At 50.7% G+C, this 24,037-nt stretch overlaps 1 protein-coding gene across 1 annotated transcript in view; it reads right to left on the bottom strand.

Annotated features, from left to right (window-relative positions):
- TMEM132B (transmembrane protein 132B) overlaps positions 1–23,122 on the bottom strand; it is a 261,053-nt gene extending 237,931 nt beyond the window's left edge. Inside the window, exon 1 of the mRNA XM_074606166.1 lies at positions 22,821–23,122. Within this exon, the coding sequence (XP_074462267.1) occupies positions 22,821–22,905 (85 nt within the window). The 5' untranslated portion in view covers positions 22,906–23,122. The remainder of the gene's footprint in view (positions 1–22,820) is intronic.
- Positions 23,123–24,037: the final 915 nt, after the last annotated feature.

The following is a 24,037-nucleotide window of genomic DNA, read 5'->3' on the forward strand; positions in this document are numbered from 1 at the left end:
TTGTACTTAGATAAAATAAACTGTATGACCTGCAGTAATCACCTCACACAGAAGAGTCAGCAAACATCAGAGCAATAGCAAGTGAACAGGTTGTTTATTTTTTGGTTACTCTTCACATTAAGCCCTTCAATTAAAGATTTAATTCAGATTTATTAGACATATACTAGGTGCTAAATTCCTGCTGATTCTTGCTAAAAGTGACCTGCAATGTGCGTAACATAATCCTTCAGTTTCTGTATTGCTCCCAAATACCCCCAAACAAGGCCTTGGGGAAAAAAATACAGCTTCTCATGCTCCTCTTCAGCATCTGCTGCAAACAGCAAGTTTCTGCTTGGCGACTTGCCCAGCATGCTCAGCACTGGTACCTTCACCCCCCCAGGACCTGGGGATCCCCGGCAGGGGCCATGTAAATGGTCAGCGATGGTGTGAGGCATTCAGCATCCCTCTCGAGCACGTACAAGGGATGCCTCACAGTCAATGACTGAAAATCCCTCTGCGTCAAACACTGTCAGAGCAGTTAGATCATAAACTAATAACTGTCAATCTCCATTTGTTTGCAATGCTGCAAAGAGGGCTTTCATAATTCTCTTAGAGATATAAAACAGGCACTCTGATTTTCCTTTAAATGAAAGCATGCGATAATGTTAGCTGCCAGTAAACCTCAAAGACAGTATTTATACAGCATCAGGAACATTTGCAAAGACGGGAAAGAAATGTCTTTGGGCTGCAAGACCTTAGAATCTACAACCCATATCCTGCAAACTTTCACGCCTCTGCGTAAGCACCTGCAGGATCTGTGCCTATCAGTATCATGATCTCCCCAAAAAGACCACAAGTGTGCAGAGGAAGTAATGAAAATTTGATAGAGTATTATTCTTTATTAATTACTTCCCTTTTTTTTTTTTTTTAGTTTGAGGGTAATATAATAGACCCAGAAATTAAAGTCTTCAGCTTGCACACAAGAGACACGGAACAAGTTGCACAATAAAATTCCTCAAAGCCCTTTCCTACGCAGAAGGCAAGGCGGCGTTACTCAGTTTCTTGCAGAGGATTTTGTTCTTTCAGATATGACGTGGGAAACTCTGTCCCTGCATTTCAAGCATCAAAACCTCCTGGAAAACAAATCTGGCTTGTGCCCATGCGGTCCCAGACCTTCACATTCTGCAGCTGCTGGAGGTGAACAGGCAGAGGTGGTGCTGCTACATTAACAAGATATCTCAGAGTAAATTCATAATGGCTCCAGATGCCAATAGATCTCCCACCCCTGTGGGTCCGAGAAAGACTGTCCTGGAGAGAGGGCAGTGACTAACACTGATTTGCTGGGTGGCTGCACCGACCTTGCAAAGGAAGCAGTAAAACCGGCAGCATCGGCAGATTCTTAGCGTATTTTTACGTACCTCGATGACCTGAGCAGAACTTGCCAGTTCCACCAGGCAAAACCAAGCGAGTACTTCTTAAATCCCACCTGAATATGGGCAGATTAACGATGGAGAAACAAAGAGGGAGAGCGCTAGAGCGGAAAACAAATGCCCAGAGAGGTGGAGATATTCAACCCCAGATTATTTAACTGGCAAGAGAGGCCAGATGAGTAGCCAAGTCTATCAAGGCCTCATGCCTGTAGCTATATGAGGTACATATAATCCGAAATATTCACCACTGCTTTCACTGCTCATCACACAGAGGGTAATTCACCGTACCCAAAGGCAGGCACATAAGACAAGGTTGAGTCGAGCAGGATGACCGGCTCAGCCCCACATCTCCCGCTCCAGCCACACGCTGCCGGGACGACTCCTGCGCAGGGGCGTGCGGTGTTGCACCATACGGGATGCAGGAGCTAAAGGCTCATCTCTATTCCTGGCTCTGGCAGGGATCAAAGTCACTGCACATCTCTGTCAGTTCCCTCCACCTGTGAAACAGGGATAACTGAGCTTAGCATCTTCTTCCTGCAGACCGAGAGCGCTTTTTAAAAAGAACCAGGTGTGGGAAAGTGCTGCTAGAAAGGACCATAAAAAAAAAAACCCTCTAGGTGAAAACCTTAAGTATAGCAAACTTACTAAAAACAGGATGCAGCCTTTCAGTACTCCAGCCCTGTGGTTTCTCTTCTCCCCTGAAGTTAAATTGAGGCAATTTTCATGAATACATTAAATTGGCATGAAAAACTAAGAACAAAGAACAGTTTGTTTCTGCTCTGGAAATTCTTCTCTCCCGGCCTCTTCAGATTTCTTGCCAGTATCCTGCACCTTCTTCACTTTCGATTTACCTTCACTGTTATCACACATCCTCATTGAAAAGAAAAAAAAAAAAATCAGTAATAATTAAGCCCTCATTTCAGGGTCACTTAAAGGAGATTTCAGCTGCGGACTCCAGACTATTCATCTGTTGGTCCTGCTGGTGCTGCTTCAATGAAACAAAAGAAGTGCCCGTCTAATGAGAGTGTTTCTAAGAAGGAGCTGGAGAGACTGTGGACAGGATGGTAGAGAGGGTACAAAGTAAAATGAGATCATCATAAGGGGAAAAGAAACCAAGGAGGATCTGGAGCCACCTCCTTTTAATGCAAGGCAGAATTCTACTGTGCTGAAAACACCGACTGGCTGCTTTCCCAGGTAAACGCCATTGCTTGAAAGAGAGAAAGAGTCAATTACAGCCTCAAGGAACCTCCCTGCCGAGGCAAAAAAGTTATTTTAGATGATGTATTGAACCCTTTCCACGATGAGAAAAAGAAAGGAGAAAGCTGCCTCCGTGTTGAGCCAACACCTAGGAAATACAGGAAGATTCAGGCGCATTTTTTACCAGAGGCTGGCAAAGGTGAGACCATCACACCCTCTGCTCCAGGGTGCTCCAGCTCCACTGTGGAATAAAGCATCACGGACCAGCCCAGTGTACTCAGCGTTTGGCACTTGCACGATGCAAAATACTTCAGAGGAACCTGCAAGGACTACCCTCAACTTGTTCTCTCCAAGGGATTTGGGTTTTTTTCATTTTCATCTGCCTCCCCAGCAGGGACCGTAGCCTCCTGGAAAGCCCTGTCCACACCAGGCAGCCCCGATGATGGGGCCGTCTGGAGCCACAAAGGTCTCTCTCTGGGCTCAGAGATTTCCCAGGCTCTGAGGGAGGCAGCCGGGCTGTTGGCATTAACTAACCCCATGTCAGGTCTTCTCCAAGGGTTTGGTGAACCTGCCCATGCACCCAGTGACAAAAATCCTGGCGTGGGGTTGCAGGAGAGGAGTGCTACTGCCCTTCAATCCACCACAGCAGATCACGGCTGTGAGCCCACCAGGGGACCCTGGGGCAGATTTGATCTCCCATCGCCTAACAAGCAGTCAGTATTTGTTAAAGAGATGAGAAAGGCCTATTTCATCCGAGAAAAGAAAAACAATATCTATATATGCACATGTATCTCCCTATAGTGAGTATGTGCATATACAGAACATACATATACACGCACACACTTCCCAGCTTCCAAAGCAGAGGATGACAGCATGTTCTAATATAGTATATCTGAAGAAAAGGTCTTGTATCAATGCTACAGCAGAAAAAAAAATCACCTTGAAACTAAGGAAAGAAGGGGGGAAAATAACAGAAAAGAGAGAGAGAGCTTTGCTCCTTATCACATCTGAGGAACTCAGCTGTAGTGATGAGCAAGATATAAAAACCTCAGACAGCAAAGCACTGTTCTAGAGACCGCGATATGCATGAAAACTCCTGCAAACCCTTGTTAAATGTTCCTACCCTCCTACCCTACAGCCCATACCTCCAGGGTGCAATTTTCAGGAGACAGAAAGATTTAATGCTGCCTGGGTTAAAATAACCCCCTGGATTCTCGCTGCAGAGCCTGTCATGACAGTGTGTTCCTCTGGTTTATTATATTAATAAGCAGAGTCATTCAGCACTCAACATGATGTGGCTATTTGACTTGCACATGACTGTGTCCCCGAGCTGCTGCAATACAGAGGCCCCCCACCGCCCCTCCTTGCAAAAACACTGCGTTATTCGGAGGCAGAACATCCACAACTCCTTACGAACAGGGACGCACGTGCAGCAGGTTGCCCCGGGCATGCAGAGGAAGGGGCCGAATTCGCCCCCAGCCACCTCCGCTTTTCCCCCGCTCCCTGCCAGGCTCCTTGGGATGCCAGGGATGCCCCCCATCCCCTCCATATCTCATCCCCATGCACCCAAGGAGTGTGTTGAACCTCTTCTCCACTCATTAAAGCCAAAAAAGTAGAAAACAAAAGGCTATTAAAATAGTTTTAAAAAGCCTAACCCATGAACAAACCTCTCCTTCCTTTCCCTAGCTTGAAAAACAGCACTATCCTCCTTGTCCTTGCCTGAAATTGCATGAACTTTCCCTGTTACGTCTAATTACTGCTCCCTGCCTTGTTTTCCCCAGCTGTGAAAGGCATGATGTGTTTATGCACACCGGGCAGCACCGCTGGCACGGCTTGCTGAAGATGCCTCATGCGCAGCGCTCTTATTATCACTTTTTTCTGGGGTGCTTCGTTCAAGCACAAGCAGAAAGGAGACAGCATCGCTGCTGCAAACACCAGTGCCGTTATCCACGTGTACTAAATGCAGAAGGAGAACCCCAGCTGATTTTCTGCTCCCCTTCCTGTAAAGGCTTTTTACTTTTTCCTTGAGATGCAGCCTCAGTAATATGTTGTGTTGCAGAGGGTTTATACTATGTAAATGATGGATATTGTTTAGGTACTGATTATGTCAAACCCAGCTGTTTACCTTTGCTAGGACTGCAATTATTTAACAGTAATTGTAAAAATAAATTGGGGAGAAAAATAACAGGAACTTTCCAGTTTGGTTTTCAAAACTAGAGCGCTGCCAAGCGTGATTTGACCTCAGACAAGTCACGTGTAGCCACTTATTTTAAAAATCAACTGAGCTTGGCCATGCATGGAAAACAGACTGCTCTGTAGGGTTCTGGGCAAAAATGGGTCCCAAAAGGTTCAGAATTCAGCCTAGCTACATCTTCCTCATTTACCACCACCTGCTTAAGCTGCCGCAGCACCCAGATCTTCCCAGCAGCCGAACAACCACGGAACGCTGACACCAAACACGCAGGAAAAGGTCAAACAGCCCAGAAGACAGGCACATTGGCCATCACCTCTCCTCTTTCCGACAGATTCACTCTCCCCCATAAAAAAATACCAGTGTGGACTAAGTATTTCAGAAGGCGCCCGTTTTGCAGCTGGAGCAACTGTTCCCCAGCCCTCCATGCAGTTCCCTGCTCCTCCTCCCCTGGATGGCAGGCAGATGCCAAGCCATGGAAGTTATTCTTTCATTTACAGCATCTGGTTCCTTGGCAGACTCCGCGGGCAATTATGTTCATAGCTTTAAAGCTGTCTCTAGCTCTGCTTCATGGGTTTGCTGCTTTTGGCTTGTAGCAGTCTCTTCTCATCTTCCCTGTCCATCATTTTGGCTGAATGTTGCTCTTAAAATATGGGAATTAGACCACTCGCATCTCCCTCTAATTAGGAGCAAAAATAAACAATACCCCATGTTGTTCTTTAAACACAAGCACTTGTTCTACTTTCACAGCAATATTCAGGAGGCCCTGGGCACTCTCTGGGTCTTGAAGCACCATGTACTTGGTTGGAGTCATTTGCAACCACTGAGACAGCCTGGACAATTATACCTCCATACAAACACAACTAATTTTTAATGTATTTTTGAGGGGCGGGGTGGGCGGGGGGGTAGCATTTCTGCCTCCTCTCACGAGCAGCACTCAGAATCCCTATTTTTGCCTGCAGACAAAAAGACAGAGAAACATCCACCCGGCACCTTGGAAATCCCTACCTGAAAGGTGTCAGTGAATGGGCTCTCTCCCAAGGAAGGTTACAGCCCTGCCTTACACACAAGGTGGGGTGGGAATCCATAAGCCCCAAAGGTCACCCCAAAACTGTGGGAAGGATTTTGCGTTTCCTGCCAGGGAAAGGCCGTAGATAAAAAGTGAGGGACAAGGTAGGTCCTGCTCCTTATCGTCAGTCTGAAGCAACCACCTCCTGAGATAAGAGGATAAGCTGATGCTCGATCCAGTTTTTCTGATTAAAGCTGCCAATGACTAACAGAGATCTGCACGCCTGCTCAAGGACCTGCAGCTCCCTTTGGATGAGCCGAGGCAAGGCCACCAGGGGTGACAACCTCCGGACACCACTGGCTGGCACAGGGTTCCCATTGGTGACCCCTGAGCAAGCATCAGATGGTGACTTTCCAAAAATAATCCCAAACCACACGGTCCCAAGGGCACAGAGTCACCACCCTGGGGTCTCACAACTTATTAACAGCAGCATAAATTTGGGGGGGGGGGGAGCCAGCTTTTAAAGAAGCATTTAAAACCAAGCAACTTCCCGCATTATCATCAGGGGATACTTCATGGAATGAGCACCTTTGCCAGCTCCGTGTCTCACCAACAGAAATGAGCTGCAAACCGTTCCGGAAACACACCCACCGCGGTGGCTCCTGACCTCCCAAAATGCTCTCTTGGAGGAGGAAGCGACAGCCTGGCTATTCATCACTGCTTCCTACCATCGCTGGCTCAACGCCCGGAGCAGAATTAATTGGCCTGGCTTGCGAGAGCGTACGTCCAACTGGATGGTGCTTCTCTGTCTTGGGAGAAACCACAAGCCCTTGTCCAAACCTCCCAGGACCACCAAAAATCTCCAAACCTGGGGAACATATGGCTACAGCCAACAGCCACGATGGGAAAACGCATCAAGTGACCTTTTGCCTTTGCTTTTAGCAGACACAGCTTAAACCTTCTCCTGCCTCTGTGCAAATGCAGAGTCCCCACCACGAAGAACAGAGGGACACGCAGTGACCACCAGACAGACCAACACAAGTGGTGCAGCCATGGCATCAGCAAGGACCATCGCAGGCATGCTGCATTAGCATCCAATTAGCAGCCCTGTTGATTTAACAGGGCCATTGACTTGAGTAATTGATGCTTGTGAGGGCAGGTCAGGAGGAGGGATGTTCTCCTCCCCGGGGCCGGGGGGAGCTGGATGCTCTATCAATCCCCATCCCCAGCATCCAAAGGCCCCATCTGGAGTAGGGAGCAAACAGACCGAACATGGTGCTTCCTCAGCACAACGGGTGCCACTGGTCTGGAATTTCTGCTGGCGTTAGTGCTGACCCCCCGTCTACCCTCTCTGCTGCAGAGGTGCCTGGAGCCCCGTCGCAGGGCCCAGGGAAAGCACTCGCCCTGGGCAGGTGGGGACTTGGGACACGTTTATCCTTTTTGAAGGAATAAGCCCATGAAGAGAAAAGTACAACAGATCTCCGAGCACTTAAACACATTTCCATAACCGTTCGCGATGATTCCCAGGCAGCAGCCTTCATTAAGCTGGAGCTGAGGCTGAGAGCACCAATTAGCAGCATTAAAAAAAAAAAAAAAAAAAAAGGAATTAAACTGCTGCAGTTATCCCCAAACAAGGATTACAGGCCCTGCCTAATCTTTTATGCCTGACTTTGCTGGAAACGATGGCAGGTTAATGCTCCGGGAAGGTGGAGTCCGTGGTATTCGGGCTGGGCAGCCGTCTCAGTGCCCCCATGCAGCCGCCGCAGACCCTGGCCGGCTGCACAGTACCGTTGGGCTCCTAGGGGAGAAGAGATGTAAAATACAGCAGTTCATCCTCACACCCACCGCCATAAAAGTGAGGAAATAAAAGAAAAAGAGAAATCCTGGCAAAGCACTGGTGGATATTTCCCTCCCTCCGTTCGTCAACCCCCAGGGGCAGCTGGAGGAGGAACGTGCAGCCATGAGCCCAGCAGGTCTCAGCAGCCGCTCACACCCATGTTAGAAGATGCTTGAGCTATTTTAATCACGTGGCAAATGAAAATTACTCTTTTTTTTTCCCCATTTGTTCTGTATTTTGGCAAATACCTTAGCTTTATGCTGCACAAAACAGTTCTACCAGCGGACCATGGTGGCGTGGCCCTGCTGCGTCCCCACTGCTCAGCTCCCGTCGTGGGAACTGCTTTGTAACCTAGTGAAATAATTCATCCAGCTTCCCTTCCCACAGACTCAACCTGCTCATCCTCCATATAAACTTTGGCAAGTTTAGCCTCAGGCTGGAAGCAAAGACACTCACCAGTGCAAAACAAACCAACGGAAAAGATCAAATCATCTATTTAAAGCGTGTTAGGGATTATTTTGTTTTACTCCTTTTTTTTTTTTTAAGAGCCATGAGCAATTATTTTTGAGCGCAGAGATCCTAACCATTCATTTATCCTGAGAATAAAAGTGGGAGAAATTATTCCTTTTTCATTATTTGTCACCCTGCCAGTACTGAAACGAAGTCAGAGGTCTGCCAGAAGATCTCCTTTGATCTAAATAAGTATTTTTATAAACATTTCAGATCTACAGGGAGAAAAACCAAAATCCCAGTCAAATCTTTCCACCGTGATCCAAAAGATAAATATATAAACAACAAAAGAAATCCTCTTCCTCTACAAATAAGACTTTGCCATTCAAGCTATGCACAAAAGCTTTTTAAAAAAGATGCTGTCGGGGGAGATCCAGAACTGGACCAGAAAAAGCCAAGCTTGAAGATTCACATAATCAGCCCAACATCATCACTCACAGTGAGTTAGAAACATTAAAAAAAAAAAAAAAAGTGTGTGTGTATATATATATATAAAAAAAAAAGATTCTACATCAGGAACCAATTTACTTTTGCTGCTCCACAGAGCAATCATGCCCCAGGACCTGCAGCTAAATGGCTGGAGCTCACGTCACCGGAACAGCAAAGGAAGCAGCGGAGAACTTTAATGGCTTATGAAATTCAATTGAAATTGATGGTTGGAAAAGTGAAACATTTAACACCCTACCAGTTTAACATTGGCACATGCACGTGCACGTATGCACAGGCACGTACACGGACCAAAAAAGGTGGGAGCTCATTTTCCGCTCACTTACGTGTCTGCGACCCCCACAGCGCTGGAGGGAAGGAGACGGCACCCTCATACAGTAACTTAAACAATATATAAATATTTTAACATCTCCAGACCTTTTTCCACTGGAACCTTTAATATAAAATCCATCTTTTGTGAAAGTGGCAATACATTATTACAACCTGCCCCGTCCACTTCTCTGAAAGATTAGAAGCCACGTTCTGCATTTTGTCTTCAGCTGGAGCAGGAACGCATAAACCGTCCCTGCTATTTGAGAAGACTTGGAATAAACTGTTCGCAGCCGATGTACTTTTCCAACACTTTTGTTATGAAGCCTGTCTCTGATGAACAATAGAAAAATATTGTTGACAAGGGTGTACTTTTCCATCAACTCAAAAATATCATTTTGCAGAATATTTTCACAGCTCAGCAGAAGGTGGAAAGAAAGACAATATTATGACTACATAAGAAAGAAAAAAATAATTCATCATAATTAGCTTATAGGAGCTTTCTTGCTGGTTTTGGCTCGCTTGAATGAGATTCTTTACTAGTTAGGGCCCCAATCTGACTTAGAAAGCCTTCAGGCAAAACTCATGTTAATCAAAGATTAACCTGGGTAAAACACTCAGAATTTGGCCAAAACTTTCGAACGATGCGTACATTCACAAGGTATCAACAAGAACCACCAGTAACCTTAACATTATTACTTTTAAATGTTCCCAGGTGGATGCACTGCCTTCAGCCTTCCAGAAGGACCGAAACACCAGTAACCACCGCACCACAGCATCCACGGCGCCGCAATCGCCGTGCCCTGGGAGCAGGCGGGGTGCAGTGCTCACGCGGGCTCTTCACACAACCGCCGTGTAACTGAGCTCGCTCTGAGCTCGCTCCGGTGCGCTGTACCAGTTGATTCATGGGGAGGCTTTGATGTGCAAATTAATCATTATAACTTTTAATTGAGCTAATGTAAGCATCATATGTTGCTAATTACACAATGCAGGGGGGAAAAAAATATCGCAAATGAATTTAACTGCTTAATCTAATCAGGACAGCAAGTTGTGTTTAAATTACAAATTGTTGTGTAGCAGCAAAGCATCTGCTGCAATTCAGTGGCTCCGGTCCCAAAGCAAAGCCCTACTGCGTCTCAGTGGCGTGCTCCGAGTCCAGCTCCGCGTAACACAGCCCCAGACTCCCCAAAACGCCAGACCAAGCCAGCGGCACAGACCCAGGTGGCCGTGACCTTGGTTGGGGACAGCAGGTGCATCCCTCCATGGGCAGTGGGGACATGCTTAGGGACATGGTTCAGTGGTGGTTTTGACAGTGTTAGGTTAACAGTTGGACTCGATGATCTCAAAAATCCCCTTCCAACCTACAATTCTACGATTCGATGTCCCCTGCACCTGCCTTGTAGAAATGCCCGCCCTGAACACCTCTGCCCAGAGACTTCTTGCAACGAGGGGCTTCTTACAGCCACCTTCGAGCTTGCCACATTGAACCCCACCATCTGTAACTGCCCTGGTCACCTGAATGACCGCTCCAACACGTGGAGGCAGAAATCTTTATGATCTTCCCCCAACTCAGTTCCTGCCAATTCACACAAGCGAGAATCAAGCAGCACCTTTGGAGCCCGTTTCTTCTACGTCCTTAGTGTTAAGGGGAAAGGAAAAATAGGAAATGCATGAAAAAAAATAAAATGAGATTACAAAAAAAAACCAAACCCAACACTCACAGCCTTTGTCATCTGAGGTAGTGCCTGGAGCAAGGTTTTACAACCAAATTAAAATCCCTGAATATTGTGGATTTTAATGGAGACACCGATATAGCCAAGCAGCTATAGCATGGCAACGCACCTGCATAATGCATCACCTTGAGAATGTATTACCCTGAGATATGTGACGATGACAATGTTCACCGTCCAACTGTACCTGTGGCAAAGAAAAACATCCACTTGCTGATAACTCTGCTGGTAATTAACTAGAGAGTTTCAGGGAGGAAAGAATACCTCTGAAATGTTATGGCAGATACATGGTATCTAAAAAGCAAAGGCAATCTATGTTTTCTTGTATTATTTTTTAATTCGATACAGCTTCTATTTGTCAAAAGGAGAAAAAAAAAAAGCCCCACAGACTCTGAGCACATTAATGTGCTTTAGATTTTGCCAGTTATCCACATTAAAGCCAAAACCTGCAGTATTTATATTTTTTTTTTTAAACACCAGGGGGCTGATTGCTGTGAAATGATCTTAGGTTTCTCCCACTAAGTGGACAGATGGATTGCTACTTTTGCAACTTCTCTTTTGCAGCGCTGAATTCGGTTGCTGGCAGCAGTCTCCGGGCCCAGCACTCCCCAGCATCGTTTCTCTCCTTGCACTCACCATCTCCCTTCCCAGCCCGAGGCCGGGGTGCGGGAGAGGCTTTCCGCACGGCGCAAGGACATGCAGGCATCCACCGAGCCGAAGGGTGCACCTGGCCACGTCGGCACCCCCGGAGCCCCACAGCCCTCTCGTACGCGCACTGGGGGAGAGGGAACGGCACAGGCACACCGGAGCCCCACACATGGATTTTCATGCCAAGGGATATGTTGGTGGTGCTACGGAGAGAAACGCCACCAGCGCTAGCCAGACCAAAAGTGAGATCTCGCCAACATCCCAGTGTTTAAGCTGGAATTTAAAGGGTTCTTCAAGGTATCAAGGAAACAAACACCATTGCTAGATGCAACCTGTCTCCTTATTTTTTAAAAGCGAAACTTTACAAAGCGAAAATTGAAACACTTGCTGCCAAACTTCATCCCTGCTACCCCGATGAACTCGGCGAGCCCCTTTGCAGGAACAGTCGTGAACATCTTGGGTCTCCAGCCAGCAGCCGATCTATTCGCACCCATCATCCTCACAGGCAAAACACAGCTGGTCAGGAGGAGAACCTGGAGGAATCTCCCTGGCGTGCAGGGAAGGGAACTGCTGGTTCAGAAGGTGCTTTTTAGGAACTGTTCCTCTGAGTGGACACTGCCCACTGTTGGGCATCGTCCCGCTGCTCCCCAGGGCCTGCAGTCCCTTTAAGACGAGGATGAGGGACAGGAGGAGGAAACACTCAGTTTGATCCGAGGAAGTAAAAAACCCCATGCAAAGCAAACTCCCAGCCCCAGGAATGACTAAGCACAGAGCCAGGCAAGGCAGCTGCGCAGCACTCGTTCCCAGATCCACGCCGGCTCTGAAGGTATGCCGTACAGAAAAGCCGTTTCTGGGGAAAAAAAGCTAAACCCAAACCTAAAAACAAGGACCCAATTCTTTAGCAAGCCACATGAACTGCCTGTGAGTGCTGTTTATAAGCATCCCCATCCGTCCGTATCTCCAGCTGATGCATGGATAGGAATATACAGGTCAATAATGGTTTATCTAAAGATATGTGTCAACCCATCTCTCATCCGCTCTCAGAGAAACCTTTTACAATAGCCACTTACTTTAACCCTGAATTATCTGCCTCTGCTCATCTTCAGGGAGAAGCAGCACAGCAGAGAAAGAAGCAGGCAATTCCCTGTGATCTGAAAGCTCACTTTCTAAATCAAATCAATTTTTCTAACGTAATTTGCCTAATCTAAATCACTGACCCATGCATTTTCTCACAATCCTTTGACAAGAGCTGCACCAATTGAAGCAAAGCTAAAACACTTCAACCAGACCAATTCATAGAAGTCTTTAGAGGAATTCTTTCATCGCTGTAATTAATTCTTTAAGTACCACAGTGGGATGCTCTGAATTCAAACCCAGTCCAAGGAGTAATGATTATACTAATGGGAGAAGCTGTGCAGTAAATAAATGCAAGTGCCCTGCTGAAAGAGATCGTTTTCAATAGGAGACTGCCATTCAGGGAGATAACTGTGTTTTGGAGGTAATAACTCAGATGATGAAGTCCCACAGACGGGAGTCTGGTACGGCAGTTCCCAGACCCCACACACCTAACGGGGCTGAGCATCTTGACGGACACCCATTAGGGCTGGGGCTGCTCCTGCTCTCAGCCCTTCGCTCACGATGGCCAGAGTCCCACCCCGATCGCTGCCTTGGATACGGGTTCACGTGGCCACCCGAAACAGCAGCGACACAGGCTCGATTGAGTCCGGCCGGCTGCAGACCCCCTCCCCACCTGACCTTCAGCCGGCGCTGGGCATCAGCCAGGCTTCAGGAGCAGCCGCGGGAGCTGCAGTCTATCAGCAGCTTTTTAAAGCGCATTTGACCCCAGGCACAGGACGGCTGAGGGCTTTTCGGCTGTGACCAAAGCAAACTGCTCGTGCCAGACAGGGCACGCACAGCCTCGCCAGGGCCCTGCACCTTGTGGGCAAGGCCACTGCATGGGGCATTCGGCCAGGGGACATGGGGACGCCCGCTGCTGATAAGCACTTGGACTTGGCTTCATTGGCATCGCTTGCTACGGAAGGGCTAATGGGGACCACTGTGCAGCAAGTGAGAAGGTGCAGGGACAGAGAGCCCAGGGGAGTTTGGGAAACCATCTAGAAGTTTGCTGGTTGGTGTAAGAACCAAAGCAACGACTTCTCTTTGACTTTCCCTTTCTGTTAATTGGCTAAATGCAATAAAGCTTTCTAATGCATTCAATGCGTTGGGCTGCAATATGCTCCGAGAAAGGGAGGAAGATATTTTAACTCTGGATGAGCAGGATCTTTTGGTAAGGCATAGCTGAAGGTGCACCCAGGAGCTGATACTTGTCAAAGCCTCTCATCCCCCAGGCCTTACAGCAGACCTCAGTAATCTCATTAGGACATGAGTGGTGTTGCAAATATGGGTTTGTGGTGAAATAAGGTGCGTGACATGGATGTTTGGGGTTTAAAAGGGCACATCTGAAGAAGTGCTCCTCAGTAAAGTCCCTGAAAAGATGTCCCTGATCACCGCGGGCTGCCGGGCTCCATCACACCAGGGAGGCGAGCGGGTGGCACCATGACCTGGGCCCTGCTCTGTAGGACAGAGCCTTTGATTTTAGCAATAAACAACGTTAACTCCATCTGTTCATTTCTGCTTAAGACTTCCCCTAAGAGTTTTAACAGGGCTGGTGCAAATCAAACTCAGCAAAAGAAACAAGTGTTAATTCAGCCCTGTCCTTTCTACTTGAACTGATGGCGCTCAGCTTTGCAACGCCAACGCTGGGGCAGCCCGGGACAGCCCTGACACCCATCCAGACGCCTCGGCAGCACCAAGGAGGGGAGTCAGAGATGCTGAGCAGCTCACCCACCAAAACAAGCTGAGACATGGCAGAGGAGATGGTGCCCAAGCAGAGCTCAGCACACCATGGACACCCGACCGGCCATACCGCCTCGGCAGCCTCCCTCCAAGGTGAGCTCCACTCCTCAAAGAACAGCAGAAAAAAAAAAAAACACAAACCCCTGAGCCCAGCTTCACCCAACACCTCCTCTGCCCTCCCCACCAGCAGCGCTTTAGGCACAGGACTGCTGCCCTGGGGACCTTGTGGGGACCACGGGAGAGCACGGACGACGTCTTCAGCGGTGCCCGCTCTCTTCTCTAAAGCCTGGTGAGATCTACAGGTGGAAGAATGATGAGTGATTAATATTTGAAAAGAAAAAAAAAGAGCCTTGACTGCAGTAAAATTCATGCTATTTGCTGTTTTTCTCTTGCTTGTTTCTCTTCTTTAATGGAGTTGAGCCTTTTTTGCACCAATACTCATGCTAATAACTTTCAGTGGGCCACTCCTAGGCAAAAGACAGGAAATGAGTAACGGAGTGGCATTTAAAAAAAAAAAAAAAAAAAGAGGAGGAAACCTTTGTATATTAATTCTCGTAGCTGTCAGAGATGAGGATTTAATAATGTTAGTAACTAAGCTACTCCATTATTTCCAAACACCTTGAAGGGGAATGTCTTAGTGGGAGATGAATTAGATAGTGTGACTGTAACTGCCTTCTGAATACCTTCAGAGCATAATCTATGGCTCATCACCACATGCATTTCAAGTCCTTGCCCTTTATTCTCCAAATAACCTCCAACTGTAAATGTATTTACATGCCAAGCTCAGCTCCTCCTTTTCACCGTTCCCCACTCGCTGTTTAACCACTTGTCCCTGGTTTACAGATTTGCCTGGGTTGGGTTTTGGAGGGGTGATAAGGATCGGAAGTTGTGGATTCAGGTCATCTAATAAACGACAGAATGAAGCAGAGAAGAAAAAATGTAGGCGGAATACAGGAGAGGTCTAATAGGCTGTGAAACGCTCTGCCAAAGGAAGCGGCAGAAGCCCTGCTGCCTGCATCGCTGAAAGCCAGCCATGCTCAGGAACAGGCTGTGCCGAACAACCGTCGGGGACGGGAAAAGCAGCTTATTCGCCAACTTTTCCAGCTCTAATTCCCATGATTTGGGGATGGCTGAGGCACGCTGGCCTTCGAGCTTGCCCTGACAGAGCTCCGCTGCTTCCAGAGAGCTTTTACCATCCTCTCTAGATGCCCCTGCTGCAACCTTTTAAAAGCCTGTTTCATTGTGCGGGTCTGCATTGTGTCCTTTTTGCGTCCATTGAAAGCCAATCTGCCTTTATCGGTCCTCCACCCCCGACTCTCTAAGTGCCTTTCGAAACCACCAGTGACATTTCAGACCGCCACAGCCCCCCGAGTCAGGGACAGAGGCACCGGGGGCTGACGGCTGTTGTCTCTCAGCACACCAGGTGCTCACACCGGCCAGGGACTTGCCCCACACACCCATTCAAACCAGCACCTTCCAAAAACTCATCTTGGACTTCTTTTTTCAACCAAAAATCTGAGTACCAAAGACAGTCATCAGCTACCGACTATCTGTGGAGTTTCTAATTACTGCTCGTTGCATAGAAACCTGCTCCATCTGCTCAAGGGTTCCCTTTTAGGGTGCACAGACTCTTTTTGGTGTCTTTTTTTCGGTGTCTTTTTTTGGTGCGAATTTCATCGCTTTTTTTTTTTTTTTTCTTTGAGCTGCAGCATAAATGTTTGTTTCAAGAGCTGCAGCATCCATTAAACAGCTCTCCTTCCCCATCGTGGCAAAGGTCTCACTGATAAGCAAAAGCTGTGGCTAATTGACAACACCACCTAAACTGAGATATAAAATAGTCGCGTCTGTCACTCATGCAAACAGCTGGCTTCGGCAGCCCAACTGCTAAATAACGTAAAATGGATCATTTTTCTGACTCGGGGAAGATCCTTGATGAAAGGAATGAACGTCTCTGGTGCTACAGAGCCATGCCCTGATCATTCCCGCATCTTAAAAATCTAACATTGCCCATAAAATTCATAAGTAACATAAACCCTGTTCCTTCCACTACTCTCCCAATCAGAAAAACTGGATTTAAATCACCTGCTGGCAGGTTTATTACAGGGCCCACAAGCAGATAAGGTCCTGTGCACCAGCCCTCTGCACTTAACGGGAAATAAATCTCTGCTTTGCCATCTGTTTTTGAAATGTTCCCATACAAGCAAAACAAAAAAAACCCAAAGATATCTGCACCTCTAATTTAATCTTCTGAAGGATTTTATTTCCCGGGTAATAAGGATGACACTTGCCCCCTCTCTAGCAGAAATGCGTTTCTTCTCCAGGTCGATTCCCCCAGGAGCTCCCTCAGCCCGTGACCAAACTCTCCCAACGTTGTGTATTTAGGGCACCCAAAATGTACGGATAAATGGGCTCAGAATAGGGACAACTGCTTGGCTGGAAGCACCATCTCCCACACCACCCATGGGCTGGTCCTGGTGGGAATGCCATCTTGGAGGCCCCTTGAGCCCCTTGGCTTGGCCAAAATAAGGATTTTGGTCCCTGCTTCTCCATTTTGTCCCAGTTTGAATTGCACCAGTGGGGTTTTTCCAGCATTTCTTTCCATCCAGGGCAGCTCTGTGACACTATCATAGATGTCACGCTAGAGCTGCCTAACTCGGGTGGCTTTACACCATCCCCTCCCCGTAACCACACCTCTGGTCCCTGCGCTGCCTTTAACCCGAGGGCAGCACGATGCCCTGGGGCAGGAGGACGTGGCCATGCAACAGCAGAGCCCCGAGCACCTTCTCCCCAAGATTTAGCACCTTTGTCACTAGAAGACCATTTTTCTGCTGTTGCAGGTCTCTTCCTCCACCATGGGGGAAGCAATGGGGCAGAGCGGCTCTGGAGGACCAGCTGGCGAGATGAGCAGAGCTGGTTTACACAGTTTCCAATTAGTCTACTCAGCAAACGGCAGCCTCGTGGAAACCCCTCTGCTCCTGGCTGTCTCTCGTCCCCTCAGGGCACGCCCTTGCTTCACCCCCGACTACCATTATCACCAAAAAAAAAATCAGAAAAAAACAGAGTTAAAATCAAATGCTACACTTCATTTTTCTCTCCTCGCCTGAAGTTGCGAGAGACAAGATAGGACGTAATCGCCACTTTTAAAATCATCTCCTATGACAGGCAAATTGATCAAGTAGGGAGGCTGGGCCGCTTTTGAACTTGAACAAACTGATTTTCCGTGAAAGATGGTGTTTACATTGCCTCTCAATAGCCTGCTGAAATATGCATACCTCTTGCCATTTCATCACCAAAATTTGGGAAAAAAGAGTGTTTTAAAAAAAAAAAAAAAAGAAAAAGAAAAAAGGAAAAAAGAAAGTGCGCTCGGATCTGGAGCACATCATAAATTCATGAAGCTTTCTGAATGCTGTCAGAAACAAACACGTTTATGTAAACAAAGAAAAGCTGAAAGTGCGCTGCAAGAGAATTTTTGGATAGCGTGGAGAGCGTTAGTATTTACAATGCACCTGAGACTGAAGTCCATCGTGCAAGGTACTGCACAAACAGCGAAGTCCTTCCACGTTGAATTTACCCACCGCAGACACCCCGAGCAGCACTCGCGTTACCTCCCGCTGCAGCACCCTGCCTCGCGGAGGGGAACGGAAATACCCAGGGACAGCCGGCCACCGAGTGACCCCCATCAAGTTATCTCAGAGGACTTCTTTGCTTGTGATTTCTGCCTGCCCATCCTCACATGGGAACGGCTTCCTCTGAAATGCCAGCTGGGAAACTCCCGACAGCGTGAAACCCAAGCATCTTCCACGCCACATAGAGCGCCACACGGCAACTCGCGCTCCCCAGCCTCCGTGGCGCTTAACGCGAGAGGATTTGACGGCAGTCGGGAAAGCATCTCCAATACCACCACGTGCCAGCACATCAGCTGAGCCAGCGACAGGGGTTAAGTGCTAATGCTACGCCCACAAATCAAGTCACCGCTTGTCATTAACAAACATTAGTTACATTTAGGTGGGGGGGAGAAGGGGGGAATTCAAGTTCAGTGCGTTTAATTTGTTCAGCTGACAGCGTTTATTTCAGTGGGATGGCTCCTCATTCAGTGGGATGTTTCTTAAGGCCAGAAGATTTTAGTTCCGCTTGCTTCCCGCGGGAGGCTGGAGATTGCCACCTCCCCCTTGCTCCCCGGTCGCACCTCCGAGACAGGACACATTTGCAGCCACCCACGTGAGCAAGATGCATCGCCCGGCGAAGCCACCTCTCCATCGCGGCAAAACTCATGCTTCTTACCAACCTCAACCACTGCGGTCGGGAAGAGCAGCACCATGAGCTGTCACAGCCCAACGCTACGAGCGATGACACCCTTCGCTTCCTCCACCTTTCAGCAAAGGGACCTCCTGGGGTGGCTGCCAGCATGGGTCCCCTGAGCAGCCTGGCTTCAAGTCACATTTCTGAGGAGCTACGGAGAAGGGCAGGAGGACCCCAACTCAGTGTGGGGTCACCAGGGTGAAAAACTCCATCCCATAGGCACCAATGGCAAAACCCTATGGAGCCTAAAACTCGGCACAGCCCAAATCCCTGCCCTGCTCCGTGGTGCGTGGACTCGTCTCTCCAGGCTCTTTGAAACAAGGGAGTCCTCGCCCAGAGATGCTGTGGACATCAGACATCTGCCTGGGCTCAAAAAGCAACCAAAATCCATGACGGCTAACGCCTCACAGCAATTAAATAAACGGATACCATCTCTGGCTCAGGAATGCATCCCTGATCCAAAAATCCTGTCTGAGACACAAACCGTGTCCTGGTCCTGGCAACCCTCTGCTCTGACCTCCTGCAGCCGCTCCTGGGCTCGTACCTTCCTCTCCACGCTGAGCTGCTTTAAACATGGAGATAATTGGACTTGAAGTGAGAGTCTTGGAGCACCTATGATTCCCAGTAATAAAATACAGCAAATTAATTGCACTTTATTGATATTTTTTTTTTAAAACGTAACTATTTTGGCATTCAGACCTCAAGAGACTCTATTGATCAGCCAAAGAGTCAGTTGTCAGTGAACAGAGCTTTGCGACCAAGCCTGACAAACTGACGAAAATAATCAAAAACCCAAACAGTGAGTGATGTTGACTTCCCCATTTCAAATATACAAAGGAGGCTGTGGCATCAGTGACAGGAGATTTTTTTGAAGTGAAAAATGCTGCGGGGGGCAAGTCACACAGTTGCCTCCTACATTCCCCGCGAGCCCAACACTGATCACAGCAGCGAGGCATAAATCCAGAGCAGCTTCACCGATTTCAGAGGAGCTGCTCTAGATTTATAGTCATGGGAAGTAAAATCAGAATATCTGAAATATATTGCTGTAATGGATGACGGAGCAAGAGGCACTATAATAATTTCAGGCTTCGCCCCCCACCTCGCTGTCCCCCAAATCACATCGGTTTGGATGGTCAGCGCATAAAACGTTGCACTACTGTGGGGAAAATAACCTACATTTCAACCGTTTGTGTGATCACATTCTGCAAATCTATTGTACAGTAGATAATACAGATCTTTCATTTTTGTTCCTGAAGAGCCTCTGCATAAGAAGTGCCTCCATATTACGTAGAGTGACACAGGGACACATAATAAAATGAGCATAATGTCTCTCCACCCACACCTCCCTGGAGCCAGCGTCTAAAAGCAACTCACAGGTCCTTCCTCACGCACAGATCCCCCCAGCCCAAGTGCGTTCCACAGGGGCTGAAGTGGCGGGTTCCTTCGATATGCTTTGCCTGCCCTGGCCCCCCCCGCCCGCCGTCAGCAGCCAGCCCCGCGTTCCCACGCCTGCTCCAGGGTGCCCAGCGCTGGCCGGGCGCGAGGCAGGGGAACGAGCCGGTGAGATGGCAGCAGGCAGGAAAACAAAATATCCAGGTAATTCATCCAGGTCATTCACAGCATACCTATTCATATAACCTCGGAGACAGCTCCGCCGCCGCCAGCGAGGACGGCGGCCAAAACCCCTGCCTAGATGCCAGCAACAAACGGGGGCCTGCTGCCAGCAAGAGACATCCTCGAGCTCGGCGTGAGCGGCCTTCGGCTGCCAAACACACACGCACACCCTCTGCTCGCAGCCGCACGCACGCCAGCAGCCGGGCCGCCAGAGACCCGGGGACAGGAGAGTGATCTCTTAATTGGACCTTCACAAAGCTATTTAGGGGACCTGCCTGACAGGCGAGCAAATGCCACCCGCTTTGAAGAGACTGGAGGAACTCAGCCTGCTGCGCCTCCGGTCCCCGAAACACAGCCTGCCCAGAGCCCGCCCTGGCAAGGGGGAAGGGAGCGAAGGCAAATAAATAGAGAAAAATGGCAAGTGCCCAACACGACCGTCTGTGTGAGCTGGGAGCTTTGCAGAGATGGCAGCACCGCGGCATGACTCATGCAGGTGTCTCTCCCGTCTGCAACAACCCAAACCAAGATGTGGTTCATTAACCCCTGTAACCCAGAGGAGAAAAGCGACTTGGGGCACAGCGAGCCACAGGAAGGTCAGCAGAGCCCCAGAGAGGGGCATTCCCAGGCGCTGCCACCACTTGCCTCTTCCGGAAGAGATTTCCCCAGATCCCAAACCCCCCTCTCCACACACAGAGGTTGCTGCGGTCCACGCCAAGGGTGGGACAGGGCAGGGGCAGCGCTCCGCTAGGAATGCAAAGGGATGCTACAGCCTAAATGAGGAGAAAGAGACGCAGGCTGGGGACGGATTCGTTATTCACAGCTTGAGCTGAAAGCGCCCGGCGAGTTTCTAACGCGCATGTTGTGCAGGGAGGCATTCAGAGAGCAGGGGAGGGACGGGTACGACGGTAGGTTTGCAGCCACAAACTGTTTCAAAGTGGGTTTCCATATGTTTAAGCACTCAGAGCGCTGGAAGAATTACACCCACAGCCCTCTCTCACCATGGCAGCTACCCACACAGGAGGAGATGGGAGGGGGGGAATATCAAAGAAAAGATTATCATTAATGTGTCAAAGCAATAAAAATAAAAAAAGAAAAAAAAAACACACAGAAAACCTGCTCCTTTGCTGCTCTTAACTCTCCCCAAATAAAAGGAGAGCTTCAGGGAGCACAGGGCGTCGTGCTGGCAGCTGAAAACCATCGCTCTGCCGGGGCAGCGCTGACCGCAGGCAGCTCGTGCCCTGCATGCCGTGCTCAGTGCCCCACTCCCCGCACCCCACTTTCTGTGCCCTGCACCCCAAACCTCACACCCCACACTGCGCCCCACTCCCCATGTACTGCTCAACAGGATCTCCAAGTGCCCCCGTGGTTGCACGCCCCCCAGGGCAAGGAGGGAGATGGAGGGCAGGGGCAGGCAGTGCTTTTTAGGGTAAGCAGAGCAAGGACCCCCTTCTGTCCATCCTGTCTGTGTGTCCCCATGACTGATGCTTCTTTCCTCACAAATTGTTCCCACTGTTCCTGCAGGGACCTTTCCTGAAACGCTTCCCTACCACAAGGCATTCCCTGTGCCTTCCCCAGGAACGACAACTGCTGCTTTTACCCCTCCCACGGATCACTCCTTTTTCACCTAAAATCCTTGCATTTTGGCATATATCTGAAGCCTCGGTGAAGTTTCCCCAGCAGCCCAGACTCTGTGCTATGGACAAATGCAAGCATCATCCCGAGCAGCAGTAAAGGCAAACGAATCGCTGAGCAACTTCAGCACCGATACACCTTAATTAATTTGCTTTTAACAACCCCTATTTATTAAGAACAACATCTGCCAGGGAGCTCACACGAGCAAGAGGAGAAAAACGTGCCAGGAGAGAAGTCCTGCAAAAGACTTTCCCAGGGGCAGCGCTCCGTCTTGCCACCCTGGGGGTGAGCATTTCCCCGGCAAACACCCGCAACCGGGACCCAAAAGGTTGCTCCCAAGTTCAGCTGGGGGAAAAAGAAGAAAAATAAAAGGAAAAAAAAGCAGAGATGCTCCACGCCACGCTCTCTCAAGCCGCAGGCGTGCTGCCTGGCAGCTGGGCGCGATTAGGAAATCCCACCTCAGCTCACCTAAGGGCCTGACCCTGCTCCCCACCAGCCGATGGAAACCCACCCTGCTTAAAATTAAGCGCAGGAAAGGCGGCCCAAGCGTTATTTTACGGAAGAGATTTAACTCCTGTCCACCTTTCCCCCCCGCCCACCCGAGGGCAGCCAGGGGTGGCGAGGAGCAGCGCGGGGTCGGGAGCCCCGTGGGAAGCCCCAGCCCCGCGACCCTTCCCCGGCCCCCAACTCCCCGGGAAGCCCAAACTTTTCCTTTTTCCCCCCAGCCCGGCAGCGGCCGGAGCTGCGGGGCAGCCCCCGCGGCAGGGAGCCGGGAGCCCGCGACACGCGTGGGGGGACAGGCAGGGAGGCGACTTGTGGACGCAGCGGGGGTAAGGGGGGGGGGGGGCTGCCGCGGTGGCGATGGATGGGGACAACTTTGCGCGCCAAAGGGAGGTGGATGTGCGTGTTTCCCATCCGCGGGCGCGCAGGGCAGCGCGGAGCGCCCGGTCTTTGGGGGGCGGAGGGGGGGCCCGCCGCCCTCCGCGGCCACATCGGCGGGAGGGCTGGGAAGAGAGAAACAGCTATAAAGTAAAAACGAGAGGGGATAAACAGAACCAAAAAAAAAAAGAGATTTAAAAATAAAATAATAACGGCCAGGGGGTCGGGGCGGCGCGGCGGCACTGGGGGTTACCTCGGCACAGGAGCAGCAGCGGCGCCAGGAGCAGCGCGGGGCCCCGGGCGAGCATCCTCTTTGTTCCATGCCCAGAAGTAGTCATGGTGCTGATTTATTTGGAGAGGGGCGGCTTAACGGGGCGGGGGGGGGCGCTGGGGGTGTCGCGGCGGAGCCGCTAACCACTCCCCCCGCGCCTGCCCGCTCCCCTCCGCTGCGCGGCTCCCTCCGTCCGGCGGCGGGGCCGGGCGCCCCGCGGAGGAGGGGGTGTGGGGGGGTGTCCCCACCGGCCCCCCGCTCACCGCCGCCCCCGCCGCATCGCCGCCCCGGGGCGGGGGGGGGGGCAGCCGGCGCCGCCCCCGCCCGCCGCGGCGGCGGCAGCAGCAGCAGCGCTCCCCCGGGGCAGGCGGGCGCTGTGCCGGGGGCTGCGGCGGCGCGGACGGACGGACGGACGAACAAACGAGCCGGGGCTGGGCCGGGCGGGGGCGGCGCCGCCGGGCTCACCTGCGGGGGGGGTCGGGGTGGTGGGGGGCTGCGGTGCCCCGGGCCACCGCCGCCCGGACACACGACTCTCGGGGGGAATGGAGGGGTGGGGGGCAGAGAAGCCCCGTGTGCCGTTTCCTGCACGACCCCCCCCCCCTTGTTGGCGGCCCGGAGAAGTTTCTCGCCCGCGGTGGGTTGGGACCCGCCCGAGGCCGGGGCGCCCCGGGGCCGGGCCGGCACCCCCGAGCCGGGGGAGGCGGCGGGGCGGGCGGGGGGGATCCCTCGGCGGCCGCCGAGCGCCGGGAAGAGCACGGCTCCCCCCTCGTGGCCGCCGCCGTCAGTGCGCGGAGCCGACGGCAGCGGGGGTGGGGGGGCAGAGGGCTGGGGGCGGGGGACATCGGGGGCTGCAGGGAGCTGGGTGCGGGGGGGGGGACACCGGGGGCTGCAGGGAGCTGGGGGAGAACATCGGAGCGACGAGAAGGCTGGGTGCGGGGGGGCAGAGCTGGGTGCTGGGGGGTGCAAAGGTGAGCACAGGGGTGGGCACAGGGCATCCAAAAAGGTGCACAAAGGGGTGTACAAAAAGGTTTGCGGAGGGGCATCCCGAGGCGGGTGTGAAGGGATGCAGACGGGAGGCTGCCCAGGGCACCCACAGGAGTGCGGGGGGGGGGGGAGATGAGGGGCACAGGGGTCAAGGAGACAGGTGAGCTGCATTCCCCTACCCCCGGTGTGGGCTGCGTTAAGTGGTGCTTTAATTA

The sequence above is a fragment of the Larus michahellis genome, chromosome 13 (assembly GCF_964199755.1).
Source record: "Larus michahellis chromosome 13, bLarMic1.1, whole genome shotgun sequence".
NCBI lineage: Eukaryota > Metazoa > Chordata > Aves > Charadriiformes > Laridae > Larus > Larus michahellis.